The sequence below is a fragment of the Phocoena phocoena genome, chromosome 16, assembly GCF_963924675.1.
Source record: "Phocoena phocoena chromosome 16, mPhoPho1.1, whole genome shotgun sequence".
NCBI lineage: Eukaryota > Metazoa > Chordata > Mammalia > Artiodactyla > Phocoenidae > Phocoena > Phocoena phocoena.
Window position 1 is genome coordinate 19283747 of NC_089234.1, and position 16586 is coordinate 19300332.

At 38.4% G+C, this 16586-nt stretch overlaps 1 protein-coding gene across 1 annotated transcript in view; it reads right to left on the minus strand.

The window, feature by feature from the left end:
* Nucleotides 1-13327, minus strand: part of SMC3 (structural maintenance of chromosomes 3) — a 32076-nt gene extending 18749 nt beyond the window's left edge. The window contains exons 1-8 of the mRNA XM_065893756.1: nt 13313-13327; nt 12252-12327; nt 6909-6947; nt 5333-5400; nt 3369-3440; nt 2913-2992; nt 2563-2641; nt 814-931 (exon numbers count right to left, since the gene is read on the minus strand). Of these exons, the coding sequence (XP_065749828.1) occupies nt 814-931; nt 2563-2641; nt 2913-2992; nt 3369-3440; nt 5333-5400; nt 6909-6947; nt 12252-12327; nt 13313-13327 (547 nt within the window). The remainder of the gene's footprint in view (nt 1-813; nt 932-2562; nt 2642-2912; nt 2993-3368; nt 3441-5332; nt 5401-6908; nt 6948-12251; nt 12328-13312) is intronic.
* Nucleotides 13328-16586: the final 3259 nt, after the last annotated feature.

A 16586-nucleotide genomic window follows, 5' to 3' on the forward strand; every position in this document is an offset into this window, starting at 1 on the left:
AATGCTTTATTATGAAAAGCATCAGAGAATAAACACATGGTGACACTGATTCTTATATTACATGTGGTAAAGGCCTCTGTTTAAACTTCCTTTAAAATCCAGCGTGCCTTCCCATGACATTAAAAAAAAAAACGTACTTAACATCACTGGTGTCACTGATTCTCAATTCTTACAACAGCATTATCTATAGCTACCATATATTGAATACCAACTATATTCCAATCATGGTGATACTTTGCTCCTCTACTCACCACTACAAACTATAAAAAAGGATTTCACAAGATAGGAAAGTTATGGACCAGGGAGGTCAAGTCTAAAGTCACAATATCACGTAATTATTAGTAAGATTTTGAACCCAAAACTGTCTGACTCTAAGCCATGAGAGGGCACAGCACGTGAAAAGGAAAGTAGGGTTTCCATAATAAATGTACTAAGGAAGACTGAAGTTCAAAATTTCATATTTACTTGCTCCTGAACAACTTAAAGCCTAATGCCAACTGATATTCCAGCAATTTTTTTTTGAGGAATACATACATTATTATCCTCACTAATAATAAAAAGGACATTAGAGGCACAAAGTAGGTGACCTAGAAAAGCACTATTATCTCACAGTAACAACTTTTTATTCAAAGAGACAAATTATTGGAACTCTCAAACCTTAAACTTCCTGAAACTAATTTTTTCTCCATTCAGTATATAGGCAAATTATCATACAATACACTTCTGAGAATAGATAACTCCTCTCAAGTATTACAACACAATGAAAAAGTAATTCACAACAAAAAGAATAATGTAGAATCATATTTATTTTACCTGTTTCCTTCATTAAAGAGATGCTTTCTTCTTTTCGTTCATCATACACTCTAGTACCAGCTACTTCTCTTAATAGTTTTAGTCTCTGAGAATCTGGTGCTGTTGCCATCTGGTTGATCTATAAGTTTTAGAAAAATAATTATTTACAGAGCTACAGAATGCTCTTTAAGAGCTCTACCTTGAAAGTTATTCACATGCTAAGCTTTAAGTATGAGTTCGCACTGGGAAAATAGCAATGAACAGAAAAGGTCTTGCCCTCGAGGAACCTACTTTCTAGTGGAAAAAAACCAGGAAGTATGCATACCATTACATTATAATTGCTATGCGGAAAAACAAAACAAAATAAGAAAATACAGCATAAAGAGTTGGAGTGACAGTAATGCTCTTGTAAAAGAGGCAGACATAGATGGCTTATATGAAATGACATATGAGCAAAAATTGAAATGATGTAAAGGGACCTACTATGTTGCACGTGTGCAGGGAAGACTCAGATAATGGCTTTCAAATCAGCCTCCTTTTATTTTATTTTTTAAAGTTTTTCTTGATGTGGACAATTTTTAAAGTCTTTATTGAATTTGTTACAATATTGCTTCTGTTTTCTGTTTTGCTTTTTGGCCCCAAGGCATGTGGGATCTTAGCTCCCCAACCAGGGAATGAACCTGCACCTCCTGAGTTGGAAGGCGAAGTCTTAACCATTGGACCGCCAGGGAAGTCCCCAGCCTCCTTTTAAAGAAATTTCTCTTATAAAGACAGTCTTTTCAAACTCTTGCTCTTAAAGTGAAACTCCATATTCTTTCTAATCACTTCTTCTGAATGCTAACTTTCCAACACATACCTAAAAAAGCCTCCAACATGAAATAAGAAGTGGACATTTTAAAAGGATTTTCCCCTAGTTCAATATAGCACAACAGAAAGCTATTAGGACACTGCAGGTATGTTCTAAGAAAAAGAAATTATTTTAGATATATATAGTTAAAACATACGAGGAAACAGTAGAACAATCAGATAAAGTATATAACTCCTAAAAACTATAAAGAATATAAATTGTATTAAGGGAAAATATATGTAGCACTATGGTAGATTTCTGGTAATTTAAGCATTCTAGCATTTTAACTCTGTGATATACTAACAGAGAGAGTATTAATTTCAGAGAGTAACTTTTTTCAAATGTGATTTTTATAAAGTTTCTACAACATTCTTAAATATGATTGTAACTTCTACAAACCAAAAATGTCTTCCAGTACAGTGCACCTTGGTAAATGATACAGATCACCAAGAAAATAAGATCCACTTAAATAATTCTACTGAAATACTTTTTTTTTTTTTTTTTTGTTGCGGTACGCGGGCCTCTCACCGCCATGGCCTCTCCCGTTGCGGAGCACAGGCTCCGGACGCGCAGGCTCAGCGGCCATGGCTCACGGGCCCAGCCGCTCCGCGGCACGTGGGATCCTCCCGGACCGGGGCACGAACCCGCATCCCCTGCATCGGCAGGCGGACTCCCAACCACTGCACCACCAGGGAAGCCCTCTACTGAAATACTTTTATCCCACTATGCAATGGATCTATTTTGTACATAAATTTATGGCCACAGAAAAGGTAATACAAACTTCAGTGCAAAATAAATCAATGAAAACAGAAGACAATAAGGTCTATTTTCACTCCAACTTAACCACTAGAATGAAATCAAACTCATCATTCAATGAATATACTCAGAAAACAAATTCCACTTATAAACATACTATTTCTTACCTTTCCTTGTTTAACAATATAGTAAGGATTGCTTCGAGAAAAACCAGCACTTTCAAGGAGATTCATCACATCATTTTTCCTGTTGATAAACAATTAAAAATTTCAAATACATAACAATCCAACTATAAGCAAAAAGAGTACACTAACTCCTGAGTTAAGGTGCATGAAGGAGTACAGAACAGTCATTTCACCCTTCTGTTCTATCAGCCTCAGAGAATCTTCTGATACTTATGTTTATGCTCTAAATTGTGATTTGTTGAACATGAGGCAAAAGTACCATATATGAGGCAAGTAAAAGAATACTTTTAGTCTTTTGTATAGAAATTACAAACGTAAAGAAAAATGCTTACGTGACCATTTTCTTGTCTAAGAAATACTGATCCTTTTTGGCACCAATAACTCTTCTAAGTGAAACTTCCTCTTTGTCGATCTAAGAAAAAAAGGAAAAGCCCAAAGTTAAATCTAATAGTAAAAGTGGAAACTTTATAGTTAATAAGGTCATTTCAGAGTCCCTCACCATAGCAATTATTTTGAAACTTCAATCATCTCACTAAAGATATGCCACGAATACTCAATACTATGACAAAGACATTTTTTCACAATGGCTTGCACATTCCCATTTGTTTACCAGAATATTCATTACAACTTTAAGACAAAATTAGTATGTAAGCTGTAGTTATTTTAGTATGAACTAAATTATAAAAGCCTAAGTACAACTATAAATAAGTGTTTCAAAGCATGAAAAAAGTTAGTTGCATCAATAAAATTCTCAATGTTACTACTGAAAAGAAAAAGCAGTTACTCACTGGCAACCGGTTGTCTGAATTGTCAAAAATAATCTCCACAAAAGCAGAAATAACACGAGGTCCTGTACCCTCCTAAAACATGAGAAAAATTAATATGTTGCACAAGTGGGATTTTCATATTCTTTAAATACATTTAAAGTTTAGTGCATGGTAACAAGCCTGATTCAATGGAGAAACATTTCTATCAGACTAATATACACCCCTCTTGCCAAAGCAGCAAATACTGGATTAGGATAATAAAACTCAACCGAACAGCTTCTGATTCTGAATTTTAAAAATGAGAACTATGCAAGAGATGTCAAAGTTAGATTTACATAGGTCTTGTTCTGCATATCACCTCATTAGAGCATAAGACCCCAAAGCCACCCAATTTTACCTATTTGCTAAAATATAAAACACTTTGAGGCTTCTCTCTTATAGATTCACCTTAATGCTAGAAAGGAACCCTAACAAGTCACATGATAAAAACTGTCTTTTTAAACATTTGAGATATTCTATATAGTTTTAAATCTGCTATGAAAACATATGCATTTAACATATGGGTCACATTCAGACAGATTTGTGACCCAACTACTTACATACCAAGCCCAGATAATTTCTAGATTGTGAAAACTGCTATTATGTAGTAGTTCAATACAATGAAGAATGATACCTAAAGAAATTATTCTTTTAATGCTAATCTGAGAAACCTAAAGAGAGATTTTTCTATAGGGAATCAATCCTGATTACTACTAAAAATTCAAATGTAAGAGGTGGGGGAGGGAATTTCCTGGCAGTCCAGTGGTTAGCACTTGGTGCTTTCACTACATGGCCCTGGTTCAATCCTTGGTTGGGGAACTAAGATCCTGCAAGCCACATGGCGCAGCCAAAAAAAAAAAAAAAAGAGTGAGGCGGAGAAAAATATAATGGTTAGAAAAAGAACTTTAAGTCTGAGAGATACTGTGGAAATATATTGAAGAATCTCACTTTCTGGTCTTAAAATTAATTATAAGCCATATTTAAACAAGACAGGGACTTCCCTGGTGGTCCAGTAGCTAAGGCTCTGTGCTCCCAGTGCAGGGGGCCCAGGTTCGATACATGGTCAGGGAACTAGATCCCGCGTGCTGCAATGAAGATCCTGCATGCCGCAACAAAGACCCAGTGTAAGTAAGTACATAAGTATGTAAGTAAATAAATAAAGTTACATCATTTTATCATAGCCTTTTATACTTTCTTATCCTAAAATCAGTTTATTATTCATAATTATCTAAAGAAAAATTCTAACAATTTTCATTACTATATACTGTCTTTCATATTGGATGTTACCGTTGTTACCAAATGATGTTACCAGTTAAGTATAAATATGGCTAAAAGTAACTTTATGTTGTTTAGTTTGTAATGGTTGCTTTTCTATGCTCCCAATTAACTTATTTATTTATTTACTATTTATGTAGGCTACACTGGGTCTTGGTTGTGGCGCATGGGCTCTAGAGTGCACGGGCTCGGTTGCTGCAGCACGCAGGCTTAGCTGCAGTATGTGGGATCTTAGCTCCCTGAGCAGGGATCAAACCTGGGCCCCCTTCACTGGGAGTGCGGAGTCTTAACCACTGGACCACCAGGAAGTCCCCACAATTAACTTCTGATTCTGAGTCTCAAAGTTTCTAATCCCCAACCTAACTTTCTTCTTTCTCAGCAAACCTGCTTCCAGACCATTACCAGGCCATACTTCTAATAAAGAATTTATATTTATATGGAAGGCATATCCATCCATAGGGAACTCACACAATTTTCTTACCATTATATAAAATTTAAGCCTTTATCCTGCATTAATATAGTAAGCTAAATTTCACAGCAGAACAACATACGTAAGAGACACACTGTGCCATGTTCACAAAGGATCTGAAACTTGAAAAAATAATTTTGTTTACCAGAATTGACAATGTATTTTTAGAAGTATTTAATATCCATAAAGCAGTCTCACTCACATGTAACAAAGCCAATCTCTGTTCTGGACGAAGATGGCTAAACTCATCACTGAGAACAAACTGAATTGCTAGAAATACAAAAACAACTATTAATAGGATCTAAAAAAGGATTTATGCCTTAGTCATAATTTCCCATACCTTCACAGAATACAGTATATCAGGTAATGAACAATGCAGATAAAGTAGATTACCTGTTTCATATAGACAAAAGGAATGCAGAAAATTTGCCTGTACTTCAGACTAATCAGCTAGGAAATGATGATATTAGAAAAACATTAAGTTTTCACTGAAATATTTAAGGTAAGAAAATAAAAACACTGAAATACACGAACAGACAAGTAGAACTAAGGTGTACCTCTTGATCAAAGTATACATGGTTAGGTTTCAAGCTATAGTTGCTTTTATCCACTAGATATAAATAATATAAATTAAAATATTTAACAAAATAGGATATATTCCTATAATATCCTTAATTGCATACTTTTTCAAAATAAATAGCACTAAGTAGGAAATGTTTCAGATTTCCACTTTCTACTGCAGTACTTACTTATCCTTTGTCTTCTGTAAGGAGCCATTCCTGCTTCCATAGGATGCCTAACTGGACCACCCTCTCCTAGAAATGGAACTCTTTACTCAACTATTCTATTCCCAGTCCACCCAAGAGAGCTTTGACACTCTAAAAGAGGGAGTATGTATATATTAATGTGTATGCTGGGGGTAGAGGTGGGGATTGGTTTTCTTTTATAATCACCTTGGAGGGGACAGGTTCAAACTGCCCTCATCCCCCCTGGAGATCAGGAAATATTAATACTTCCACTCCAATCCTACTCTTCTCACCATCCCCAAATTACAACCACTGATGGGGTAAAGAGTACCCTTTAGCTTTATAAGTAAACAAGGGATAGAACCTTTGCTATTACTACACCCTCCTTTTCCTCAAGCACTACTAAGAGGTTCAAAATTTTTTCAATCTACTCCTTGTACAGTCCAAATCTGTTAAAATATTTTTTCTCCCCAAAGAATTTAACAGAGGCATTACTATGCTTAAACGCATTTTATATTTAGAGAGAGTTTTTAAAGCTCTACTTACTATCTTCTGACAACAACTGTCTTTGTTGAGTCTAGTTTTTTACACCCCTCCATCTTTTATTAAAATAATTGATTTAGATGAAACAGATAAGCCATTTTCCATAACAATATTAACTATTCTACTGCACTTACATTCTTTGAATCTCTCTCTCTCTCTGCATTTACAACATTTATATACAGCACTCAAGTTTAGAAAGCACTTCCATACATATTATCTCATTTGATTCTCACAACCCATCTAAGGTAGGCAGGGCAAATTATCTGTTTTTAAACTGAAAGAGTACTTTGAGAAGTTAACTGTTTTGCCCAGTCTCACACGGCTAATCACTAGAGTAGAGCTCAGATTTTTATACTCTAAACCCTCTACATTAAATTGCAACCTCATTTGAAGAAGTATTTCTTGTGTTTCATGCAGACATAACCTCAGATAAACTACCATAAGATACCTAGGTCTTACTATGTTTAGAATTCAAAAAACAATACTTACCATAAAAAAAGTTACTTTTTCCAGATCCATTTCTGCCCACTACAAAATCAAAAAGTCCATGTTATTTTGTATAAAAAACAATAAAACTTTACAGAAAGTATTCAAAAAATATAAAATCCAATTTTCTAACATAACATCTTAAAAACTGAAATTAAGTACAACAGTGAACAACAAATCAATAAACAAAACAGCTTTAACTACCAGATGAGTGCAATTTTTGCAGTCTTCAGATAATTTTTTTCTTAAAGGAATTTATTTCATTGTTTATTTTTTTGCTCTTTCCCAATACTTTAAAATTAACAGGAATAACTAAATATACTACCTGGTTTTCATGATTTATAATCATTACAATGGACATGTAATTCTATTTAATTGTATATAATAAAATATTTTTAACAATTTAAAGATTCACATAATGCTAAAAATTTAAAATACTTAAACAATCATTTAAAATTTTCAAACCATTTCCATGTTAAACAGTTTCTGATCAGCCCTATACATCATGTATAGTTCTTAGAATCACAAAAATATAGACAACTATGAGGCACTTTTTTTTTACTACCTGAGTTCAGAAATAAGCAATTCTATACATAAAAGGATATCAAATGTTTTAGATTTAATGAATTCATTTGAACTTCTTTTGTTTAACAAAATTTTCATTGTTAAGAGTCATGAATAACTATGCCACTCTCTCAATCTTGACCAATATCCTGAACAAATTAGCCCCAAAGTCATCACCTTTAATCCAAGATAAATTCTAAAGAAATCAGAAATGAAGTGCTTTTAAAAAAAAAAAAAAAAAAGGCATACAACAGACACAGAGGCCAGCCTGAAGGGGGCTTCTATTAGCTAAATCTAGGACAATCTGAGCACCAAAATAATTAGATGAATTATAAATTAGTGCTGGGGCAGCGGTGGGCGGGAATAATCCATGAGCCCATACTGATGATAAAAAGATAAATATATAGCTAAGGAGTGAAGATGTTTGATTACAGTAGAATACCAAGTGGTAAATGTGAAAGGAGTGCTGGAAATGGAACATCATCATTCTGTAACCATCAGAATAAAGGCAAGAATTATCAATGAATGCTAAATCTAAGGGGGAATTTTGATAAGGAGCACAATATGTGCATAGTCCAAAAGTCTCTCCCCATCTCCATATTAGTTGCAAGGGAGAAAACACTAACTATACAGTGGAAAAATTGGACAGAATCTCTACTCAGTGATCAAAATTATCATCATCAATAAGAAGAAGATGGATATCATGTGCCTCCAGGTGGATTCACCCTGAAAAGGACACATCATTTATGTAATATTTTTCAAAAATAACATTGTAAAAGACAAAGGAAGGCTGTGGAAATTATCCAGATTAAATGAGACTAAAGAGGCATGACAACTAAATGCAACGCCTGATCCTAAATTAAATCCTGTACTAGAGGGGGAAAAATGCTACAAAGAAAATATCTGGGTCAGTCAACATAGCTAGAAAATAAAATAACATTATTGTACTGATGTTAAATTTACTGACATTGATAGTTACACTGTGATTATATAAGTAATATCCCTATTCTTAGAAAGTACACATTGAAGTCACAGGTAAAGAACCATGATGTACATAACTTACTCTAAGGAAAAATAAGTGTGAGAGCGAGTGCAAATGATAAAGCAAGTGGGGAAATGTTAACAGTAGATTTGGGGGACTTCCCTGGTGGTGCAGTGGTTAAGAATTTGCCTTCCAATGCAGGAGACATGGGTTCGAGCCCTGGTCTGGGAAGATCCCACATGCCGCGGAGGAACTAAGCCTGTGCGCCACAAGTACTGAAGCCCGTGTGCCTAGAGCCCGTGCCCCACAACAAGAGAAGCCACTGCAGTGAGAAGCCAGCGCACCACAACGAAGAGTAGCCCCTGCTCACAGCAACTAGAGAAAAAGCCCATGCGCAGCAACGAAGACCCAATGCAGCCGAAAATAAATACATTAATTAAAAAAAAACCCAAAACAGTAGATTTGGGTAAAGGATACACAAGTAGTGTCTCTGTACTGTTTTTAATTACGCAACTTTTCTGTAAATTTGAAATTATCACTAAATAAAAGTTTTAAAAGGTAATTTATCATTAAAAAATTACAGAAATAGTTCAAACCATAATCCATTCATAAATAACTGAAAAATTTATAATTTCCCTAAGAATTGCTCCTACCCACACAGTGGAGTGCTACATAGCAATTTTAAGGATGTTGAATACTTAATGATAGGGAAAGATATTTCAGTTTATTCTGAAGGAGAAAAAAATAGATTACCAAAAGATTACTACAAACCAATTTTTATTTAAAAAGGCGTACTTATATATATGTACACAAAAACTGAAGGGGTATTGAGATAGACCCAGTTTATGTGTGTCCCCAGATTCACCTGCCCTAACCCAGGCCTTGGCTGCCCGTCAATAGAAAGGCTAGTCTCCCAACACCTCAGGTTGTTTCTGCCTACCATGGGGATGCATTCAGATCTGTGAAAACCCAAAGGAGGTTGCAGTTCCCCAACCACTCCAGGGGGGCTAGTCCCCAGAGTAACACAATCCAAAAGCACAGTGTGGGGGGGGGAGAGGGGGAATCAATGCCCTATGTGGTAAACTTTGACCAAAGAGAGACAGAAGCCAGCACATAAAACCTTCTCCATACCTCTCCCACCTGAGCCTTCCAAGGTGTGGTGGGTTTACAAAGTCTGTCTGTAAGTTATCCAATGTGACCGCAAACCAGGTGTATCTTCTTTATAAAGCTATGACCACTACCCCCCACAACCCCTTGCCCTCAGACTGCTCCCTCCCATTAAAGCCTTAGCAGCTAAGCAGGCCTCGGGCTCTGTTTTCCAGGAAACCACAAGCTAGCTCTGGGGAGAAGGATTACAGTCTAAATTTTTTCCTTTTAGCTTTTATGCTCTTTATGTTCTGTAACTTCACGTATATTTCTTTTGTTAGAAGGCCAGGAAAAAGTTAAACTTAAAAAGGTTTATGGTTCTTGCACTTAAACATCAAACATTCAAGTATCAGCACATGAGGTATCTTGTGTTTTTTTAAGGGTCAAAATCATTAAACAATCAAAGTGGTAAGCTTTCAAAAGACATTTTTAGGAACAATCTCACTGTATACTATTTTTGGTCTTTCTTATATGATTAAGGGACCTATTTTTAAAATATGTTAAACAAAGGCATATTATGTTTTTTCAGTTAAAACGAAAGAACTTTAAAAAGCAGAAACTAACACACCATTGTAAAGCAATTATACCCCAATAAAGATGTTTAAAAAAAAAAAAAACGAAAGAACTTTTAGATAATGTCCTTTCTAACTGTGACTATTAACAATCTTAATGTTGCAACCAAAGCAGTAAAACAGCTGTCTGATAATAGCTAAAACAAAAATACTTGATAGGCCCTAAAGATATAATTTAATCATTCTAAGTAATAATGGCCATCATTTTACAGTTCATTTATAAAATTACAGTCAGTCCTCCAAATCCCAAATCCCTGTGCTTCACACCTGGGGATTTAACCAACTGCGGATTGAAAATATTCCGGGTGGGGGCGGTAGGGGAACTTTCCAGAAAGTTCCAAAAAGCAAAACTGGAATTTGCCACAAGCTGGCAACTATTTACACAGCAGGTATATTGTATTTACAACTATTTACAGAGCATTTACATTGTATTATAAGTAATCTAGAGATATGCTTAGGTTATATGCAAAAACACTAAGATTTTATAACAAGTTTTATACAAGCATTCAGGATACCAAGGGACAACTGTATACAATTGACATATTAAGATATTTATCCACTTTTAATTTGTAAGTTAAGGAAATAATATAAATCTAGTGATTATTCATTTTTCTCCGTTTCTAAAGATTTTTTTATTGACGAAAATCAGAAGGCACTTATAATCAAAGTGTAAGTAAAACTCTAGTACAATCAAGCTACCCTTATGGCACACCAATTCAATTAATGATTCTCCAGTAGGCAAGGCAGAGGGAAAAGTATGTTTTCTTTATTCCCAACTACAAAGTTGCAATTGATGTACCAAGGGCAGGTGTTTTCCTTGCCCTCAATTTTTAAATTGTATTATATATTCATTTATTTCAAAATAAAGTATGATTCTCCAAGTTTCTCTGGGAACATCAGTATTCATTGTTCACTCTTTGCTGATTTCTCTATGAATCTCACCTCACCCATGCTATGGACTGAATTGTGTCCCTGCCCCACCCAATTCATATGCTGAAGCCCTAACCCCCCTATGTGAAGCTTTTTGGAGAAGGGGGTCTTTGGAAGGTAATTAATGTGAGGTTAGGAGTGTGGGGCCTTTATGGTGGGATCAGTGCTCTTGTAAGAGGGTGAGGGAGAGGCTCTAACAAAGAAGGTCCTGTGAGCATGATGGAGAGGGAGGCCTACAGAGCAGTGAAAAAATAAATCCCTGTCGTTTGAGCCACCTAGTCTACGATATTTTGTTATGGTAGACCAAGCCGACTAGCATGCCAATAAACTCTGTGAGGACACTGTAGCAGAAATCTATGTCAATAGCAATCTTTGCTTTTTTGGTGTCTAGAGGCACTCATTTCACCTATCCTTTAAAAACTCAGCAGTGTCAGAAAACACTTTTGCTGTCTGTACGAGCAAAATGGAACCTTATCATCTGAAGAACCTATAGATTAACTATTATATTGAAAGGCAATCACCATTAGCCCCTTGTCCTCACACAACTGCCTTCTCATTTAATCTTCCCAACAGCCCCATGAGATGTATATCACTATTTCCTCTTTGCAAATGAGAAAACTAAGCAGCTCAGGAAGTCAAGTTTGAAGAATACACGGCAGAATTGGGATTTGAACCCCATTCTGTTACAATTCAAAGTTTATGCTCTTCCCACCAACCTGTGTAGTCTGTCCTTAGACATGAGAATAGGAAATAAAAAAAAATCTGAGAACAATCTAATTTGTGAAAAAAGAATGGTCACCTTTGAAATAAGGCAATAGTGTCCACTTTAACTAGAAAATGACACACCAAGAAGAGCTGAAACGCTAAATTTAGTGTCATTCACTATAAACTTAAATCTGTCAAAACATACACATGAGGCTACCAAATAAAAATGAGTAATTTATGGTTGTCTTATTCAAGTATCTTAACCGTATAAAGGAAGCAATTTCAGTAGTGCCGATAAAAAACAGAAAAGTAATTTCATATAGAAAAAAATACACATATATTTATGTAATATTCAGAGACAATTCCTGTCTCCTTAAGCCTAAACACAGGTAGGATTTAAACGGCTGTAGAGACATAAATTTGATCTAGTAAACCATGAACACTTACCAATAACATTATGTTTTGAACTGAAGGGATCTACAATTGTTTGATCTCTATAACTTCGAAAACCCTGGATAATAACCTAATGAATAAAAGAGAGATTTTTTTCAGAACACACCCCAAAAGAAATAACTTCTAAGCTAACATTTTCCTTCTGCACTCCTTCCCGTTCTGGTTTCTCATTTAACGCAAGACAGAAAAGCTTCCATGTCCTAGAAGAAAAACTCATTTTGGAAAGTGATTTAAAAAAACCTCTAAACAGCCCGTTTATCAGTAACCATTGCCACTGTTGCTTTCTTAAGAGTTATAATTAGTAACCTGTTAGGGAACTCTCAAAATCAAGCACCCTGTATACGGTTCGTTGGAACGCTAACCCTTAGAGGGCCGTCTAAAAGTCTATCAAGTATGCAGACCGGCCCAGCTTTCCTGGGCGCCCCTGTCAGTCACACACTCGGGCCAAAAAGAGCCGCCGTTCCAGGACAGGACTGCCTGGAGCCCAACACCTCCAGCAGAGCCACTTCTCGTAAAGAGTGTGAAGGGGCTCATCTTTGGGGTGGACTCCAGCGCGGGAAGACCATTCTGACAGAAGTAACAACGGAATGAGGCGGCGCTACACATTCAGCAGGAACGAGAAGCCCTTTCACTTCTCCGGTTAAGTCTGGAGACACCCCAGCTTGGGCCTCAGGGGCGTCCCCGGAGCCGGGGAGACCCTCTCTCCACACATCCCACGCAAAAGGCCCACGGGGGGCTAGCCGGTCCCGCAGCACACGGCCGCTTCTCACCCTCCCGGGAAGGCCCGGCTCCCTCCAAAGGGCCCCGCCCCGCCGACCCCTCCACCCCTCTCTCCGAGAACCCGCCTCCCTCAGGCGAGCGCCCTGCGGGGAGGCCTGGGCTGCAAAGCGGCGCCCCAATTCTCCGCGGCCCCTGCGCTTGCAGGCCGGGGCCGCACCCCTCCCACCCAGTCCCAGTCCAGCCCCGCGCCCACCCTGCGGGGAGAAGCGACACCCCCGCCTCAAGGAGCGGTCCTCACGGGCCCGTGAAGGGTGGGAGGGACGCACAGGCCTCACCTGCTTTATGTACATGGTTCCTCGCCCCGAGCCGGGGAGAAGGCCTCCCGCGAGAGAACCAACAACTCGGCAGCAGGATCAGGTGAGGCGCCTAGGAGACCCCTCCCCCCAAAGCGCCGCTCTCTCCCCTCTAGCCAAACAAAATGGCGGCGCCCAAGGAGGCGGAGTCCCCGCCTCGGACGGAACCACCCTCGCAGCCCCCAAGGAGCGTAGGGGGAATCAAAGTCAGATCTGCTCTTTCTTTTTGGAAGAAGGAGCCCTTCTTCAATGTCTTTAGGTGAATTTCACTTGATTCCTCAATTTTTAGATGAGTTTTTCCTGAGAATTGTCGGAAGCTTCACTCGGACAAGAGCCTTGATCGTGAGGTTGGTCCGTATTCCCTCCGAGCGTGGAGCCAATGGTTTCGACCACAAGGGGGGAAAGCTTCGGCGCCAAAGCTAAGACTGGGAGTCTAAGGGCCAGTAGCGGTGCGGGCAGGTGCCCACGTGGTCTCGGGCTGTTTGGAAATACGGTGCTGGCGCAGGTCCCCGAACACGGAACGTACTGGACGCGGGTGGGATTCGGTGTGCAGAATCCCTGCTCCTCCACCATTCTCTCTCTCGCTCTGGGAACTTATATAAATTTAGAATTTCTCCCACTGGGTATGGACCGCCCAGCCGCAAGACACCCCAAATGGACTTGACGCTCTAAAATTAGTTTTAATAATGTCATAATTATTAATACCCCGGGCGATTTTTACTGCTCTGCCAACTGCTATAAATCTAGGCAGATTGGACAACTGCAACAAAAAGAGATTTAGGTAAGATGAAAAGCTACCCTCCCCTCCCTTTTTATAACAGCCTAAAACATACGAAGTGCTAGTGGCAACCCTGGGTGTAAATGATATGTTATCAATCGTAGGGGAAAAACATATTGTTAGAAATTGGATCTCCGGGTCCCTGTAAAATTACCTGCCACTCAGCAGCCACTCAGGTTGGTTGGTCCTCGCCATCCCTCCCGCTGCGGCTGGCAGTTCTAGACCTTATTCTTTCTAGATTGAACTGTTTCTAGTAGCCTCTTAACTTCATCCCTGTCAGCGTCTCTTAGTGCTGGCAGAATTCTTTATATACCGTTTTATAGATGAAGGGAGAAGGACACTTCAGGGAAAACAAATGACTTATTTGAAGGTGAAAAGGGGGAGAGAAAGAGCACATAAGGGAAAACAAATGACTTTTAGGAAAGTCAAATGGGCCCTTAGGAGATCAGATGGGAGACCTGCTAGTTTTTGTGACTTTGTTTGGGTGTTACTCAGTGATAAGAGTCAGACTTCTCTGTGAGTTCCCGGAGAGAGGATTTATGACAGTTGAGTTACTTTGAGCTCTTTTGGGAGGCAGATAAGAGATTTCAGGAACTCAAGTACTTTAAGCTCAAAATAATTTTTATGCCACAGTAGTGGATTCTGGAGCCCTTCAAGAGGGTATTCAGAGTATACTTGCCACTTCCTCCCTCCCAGGTCTGAGGAACATGGTGTCAGTATAGTGGACCAGCATGATAATCTGCTCAATGATGAGAGAATTAAGCACTCTAGGCTATATTATGACGGAGAGCAAAGAAGTAATGTGCCGTTGAATGTGAATTGCTGCAGGCACCGTGGGAGTGCTCCACTCCTTCCAGATGAAGATGAAAAAGAATACATTTTGCCGGTTAATAACTGCCAGTCTGTGTTGATCTCTTCTAGTAAGGATTCTACCTCCAGCCCTGCAGCTGAGTTACTTCTCGCTTAAGTTCTGTTAGTCCACCGTCTGTCAGGATCAATCTGGTTTTGGCAAGGACCTAACGGGTGAATTAAATGGAGATTTAATGGGGACCACCCCCCCATCCTTTAAACCTTTGAGAGTGGCACTCATTTCCACCATTCTGTCCAAGATGTGGTACTGCTTCTAATTTATTATCTTGACTGGCCTTAAGGCAGTTTTAGGGAGTCTGACTTTTAGATGAAAACATGGGAGTAAATCTTTGTGACTATGGATTAGGCAATGGTTTCTTAAATATGATACTAAAAGTACAGTGATGAAAGAAAAAAAATATACTTTATCAAAACTTTTGTGCCTCAAAAGAAGTAAAACGACAAGAAAATGTGAGTTATATATTTGACAAGGGACTTGGATCTGAAATATATAAAGAACTCTTACAATAACTTAGCAACTCAATAACTTAACAATAAAAAGACAAATAACTCTGTTTAAAAATGGGCAAAGGGGGCTTCCCTGGTGGCACAGTGGTTGAGAGTCCGCTTGCCAATGCAGGGGACACGGGTTCGTGCCCCGGTCCGGGAAGATCCCACCATGCCGCAGAGTGGCTGGGCCCGTGAGCCATGGCCGCTGGGCCTGCGTGTCCGGAGCCTGTGCTCCGCAACAGGAGAGGCCACAACAGTGAGAGGCCTGTGTACCACAAAAAAAAAAAAAAAATGGGCAAAGGATTTGAATGCACATTTCCCCAAATGGTCAGTAAACTTATGAAAAGATGCTCACCATCATTAGCCAGTCAGATACCACTTCACACCCACTAGGATAGCTAAAATAAAAAAGACAGACAATAACAGGTGTCAGCTTGGATATGGAGAAATTGGAACTGTCTTATATTATTGCTGCTGGGAATGTAAAATGGTGCAGCCGCTTTAGCTATTCCTCAAAAAGTTAGACATAGGGTTACTATATGACCCAGCAATGTCATTCCTAGGTATATGCCCAAGAGAAATGAAAACTTCCACACAAAAATTTGTGTATGAATGTCCATAGCAGCATTATTCATAGTAGCTAAAAAGTAGAAATAACCTAGATGTCCATCAACTGATGGATGAGTAAAATGTGCTCTATCCATACAATGAAATATGAGTCAGCAATAAAAAATAATACCAATACATGCTGAGGACTGTACTGCCACATACACTCACTGCTATGGCCCGGGTTCAATCCCTGGTCCAGGAACTCTTGTGGCACAGCCAAAAAAAAAATCCACAAATAAACATGGATGAATCTTGCAAATGTTAAGCTAAGTGGAAGAATCCAGTCACAAAAGAGCACATATTGTATGATTCCATTTATATGAAAAGTCCAAAATAGACAAATTCATGGACACATAAAATAGATTAGTAGTTGCCCGGGGCTACAGATTGGGTGGGAAGGTTGGGAAATGGGTTTTGGGGAAGGATTTTGGGAAGTGTTTTCAGAATATTCTAAAATTAGATTGTAATGATGGTTGTACAACTTTTTAAACATAGTAAAAACCACTGACA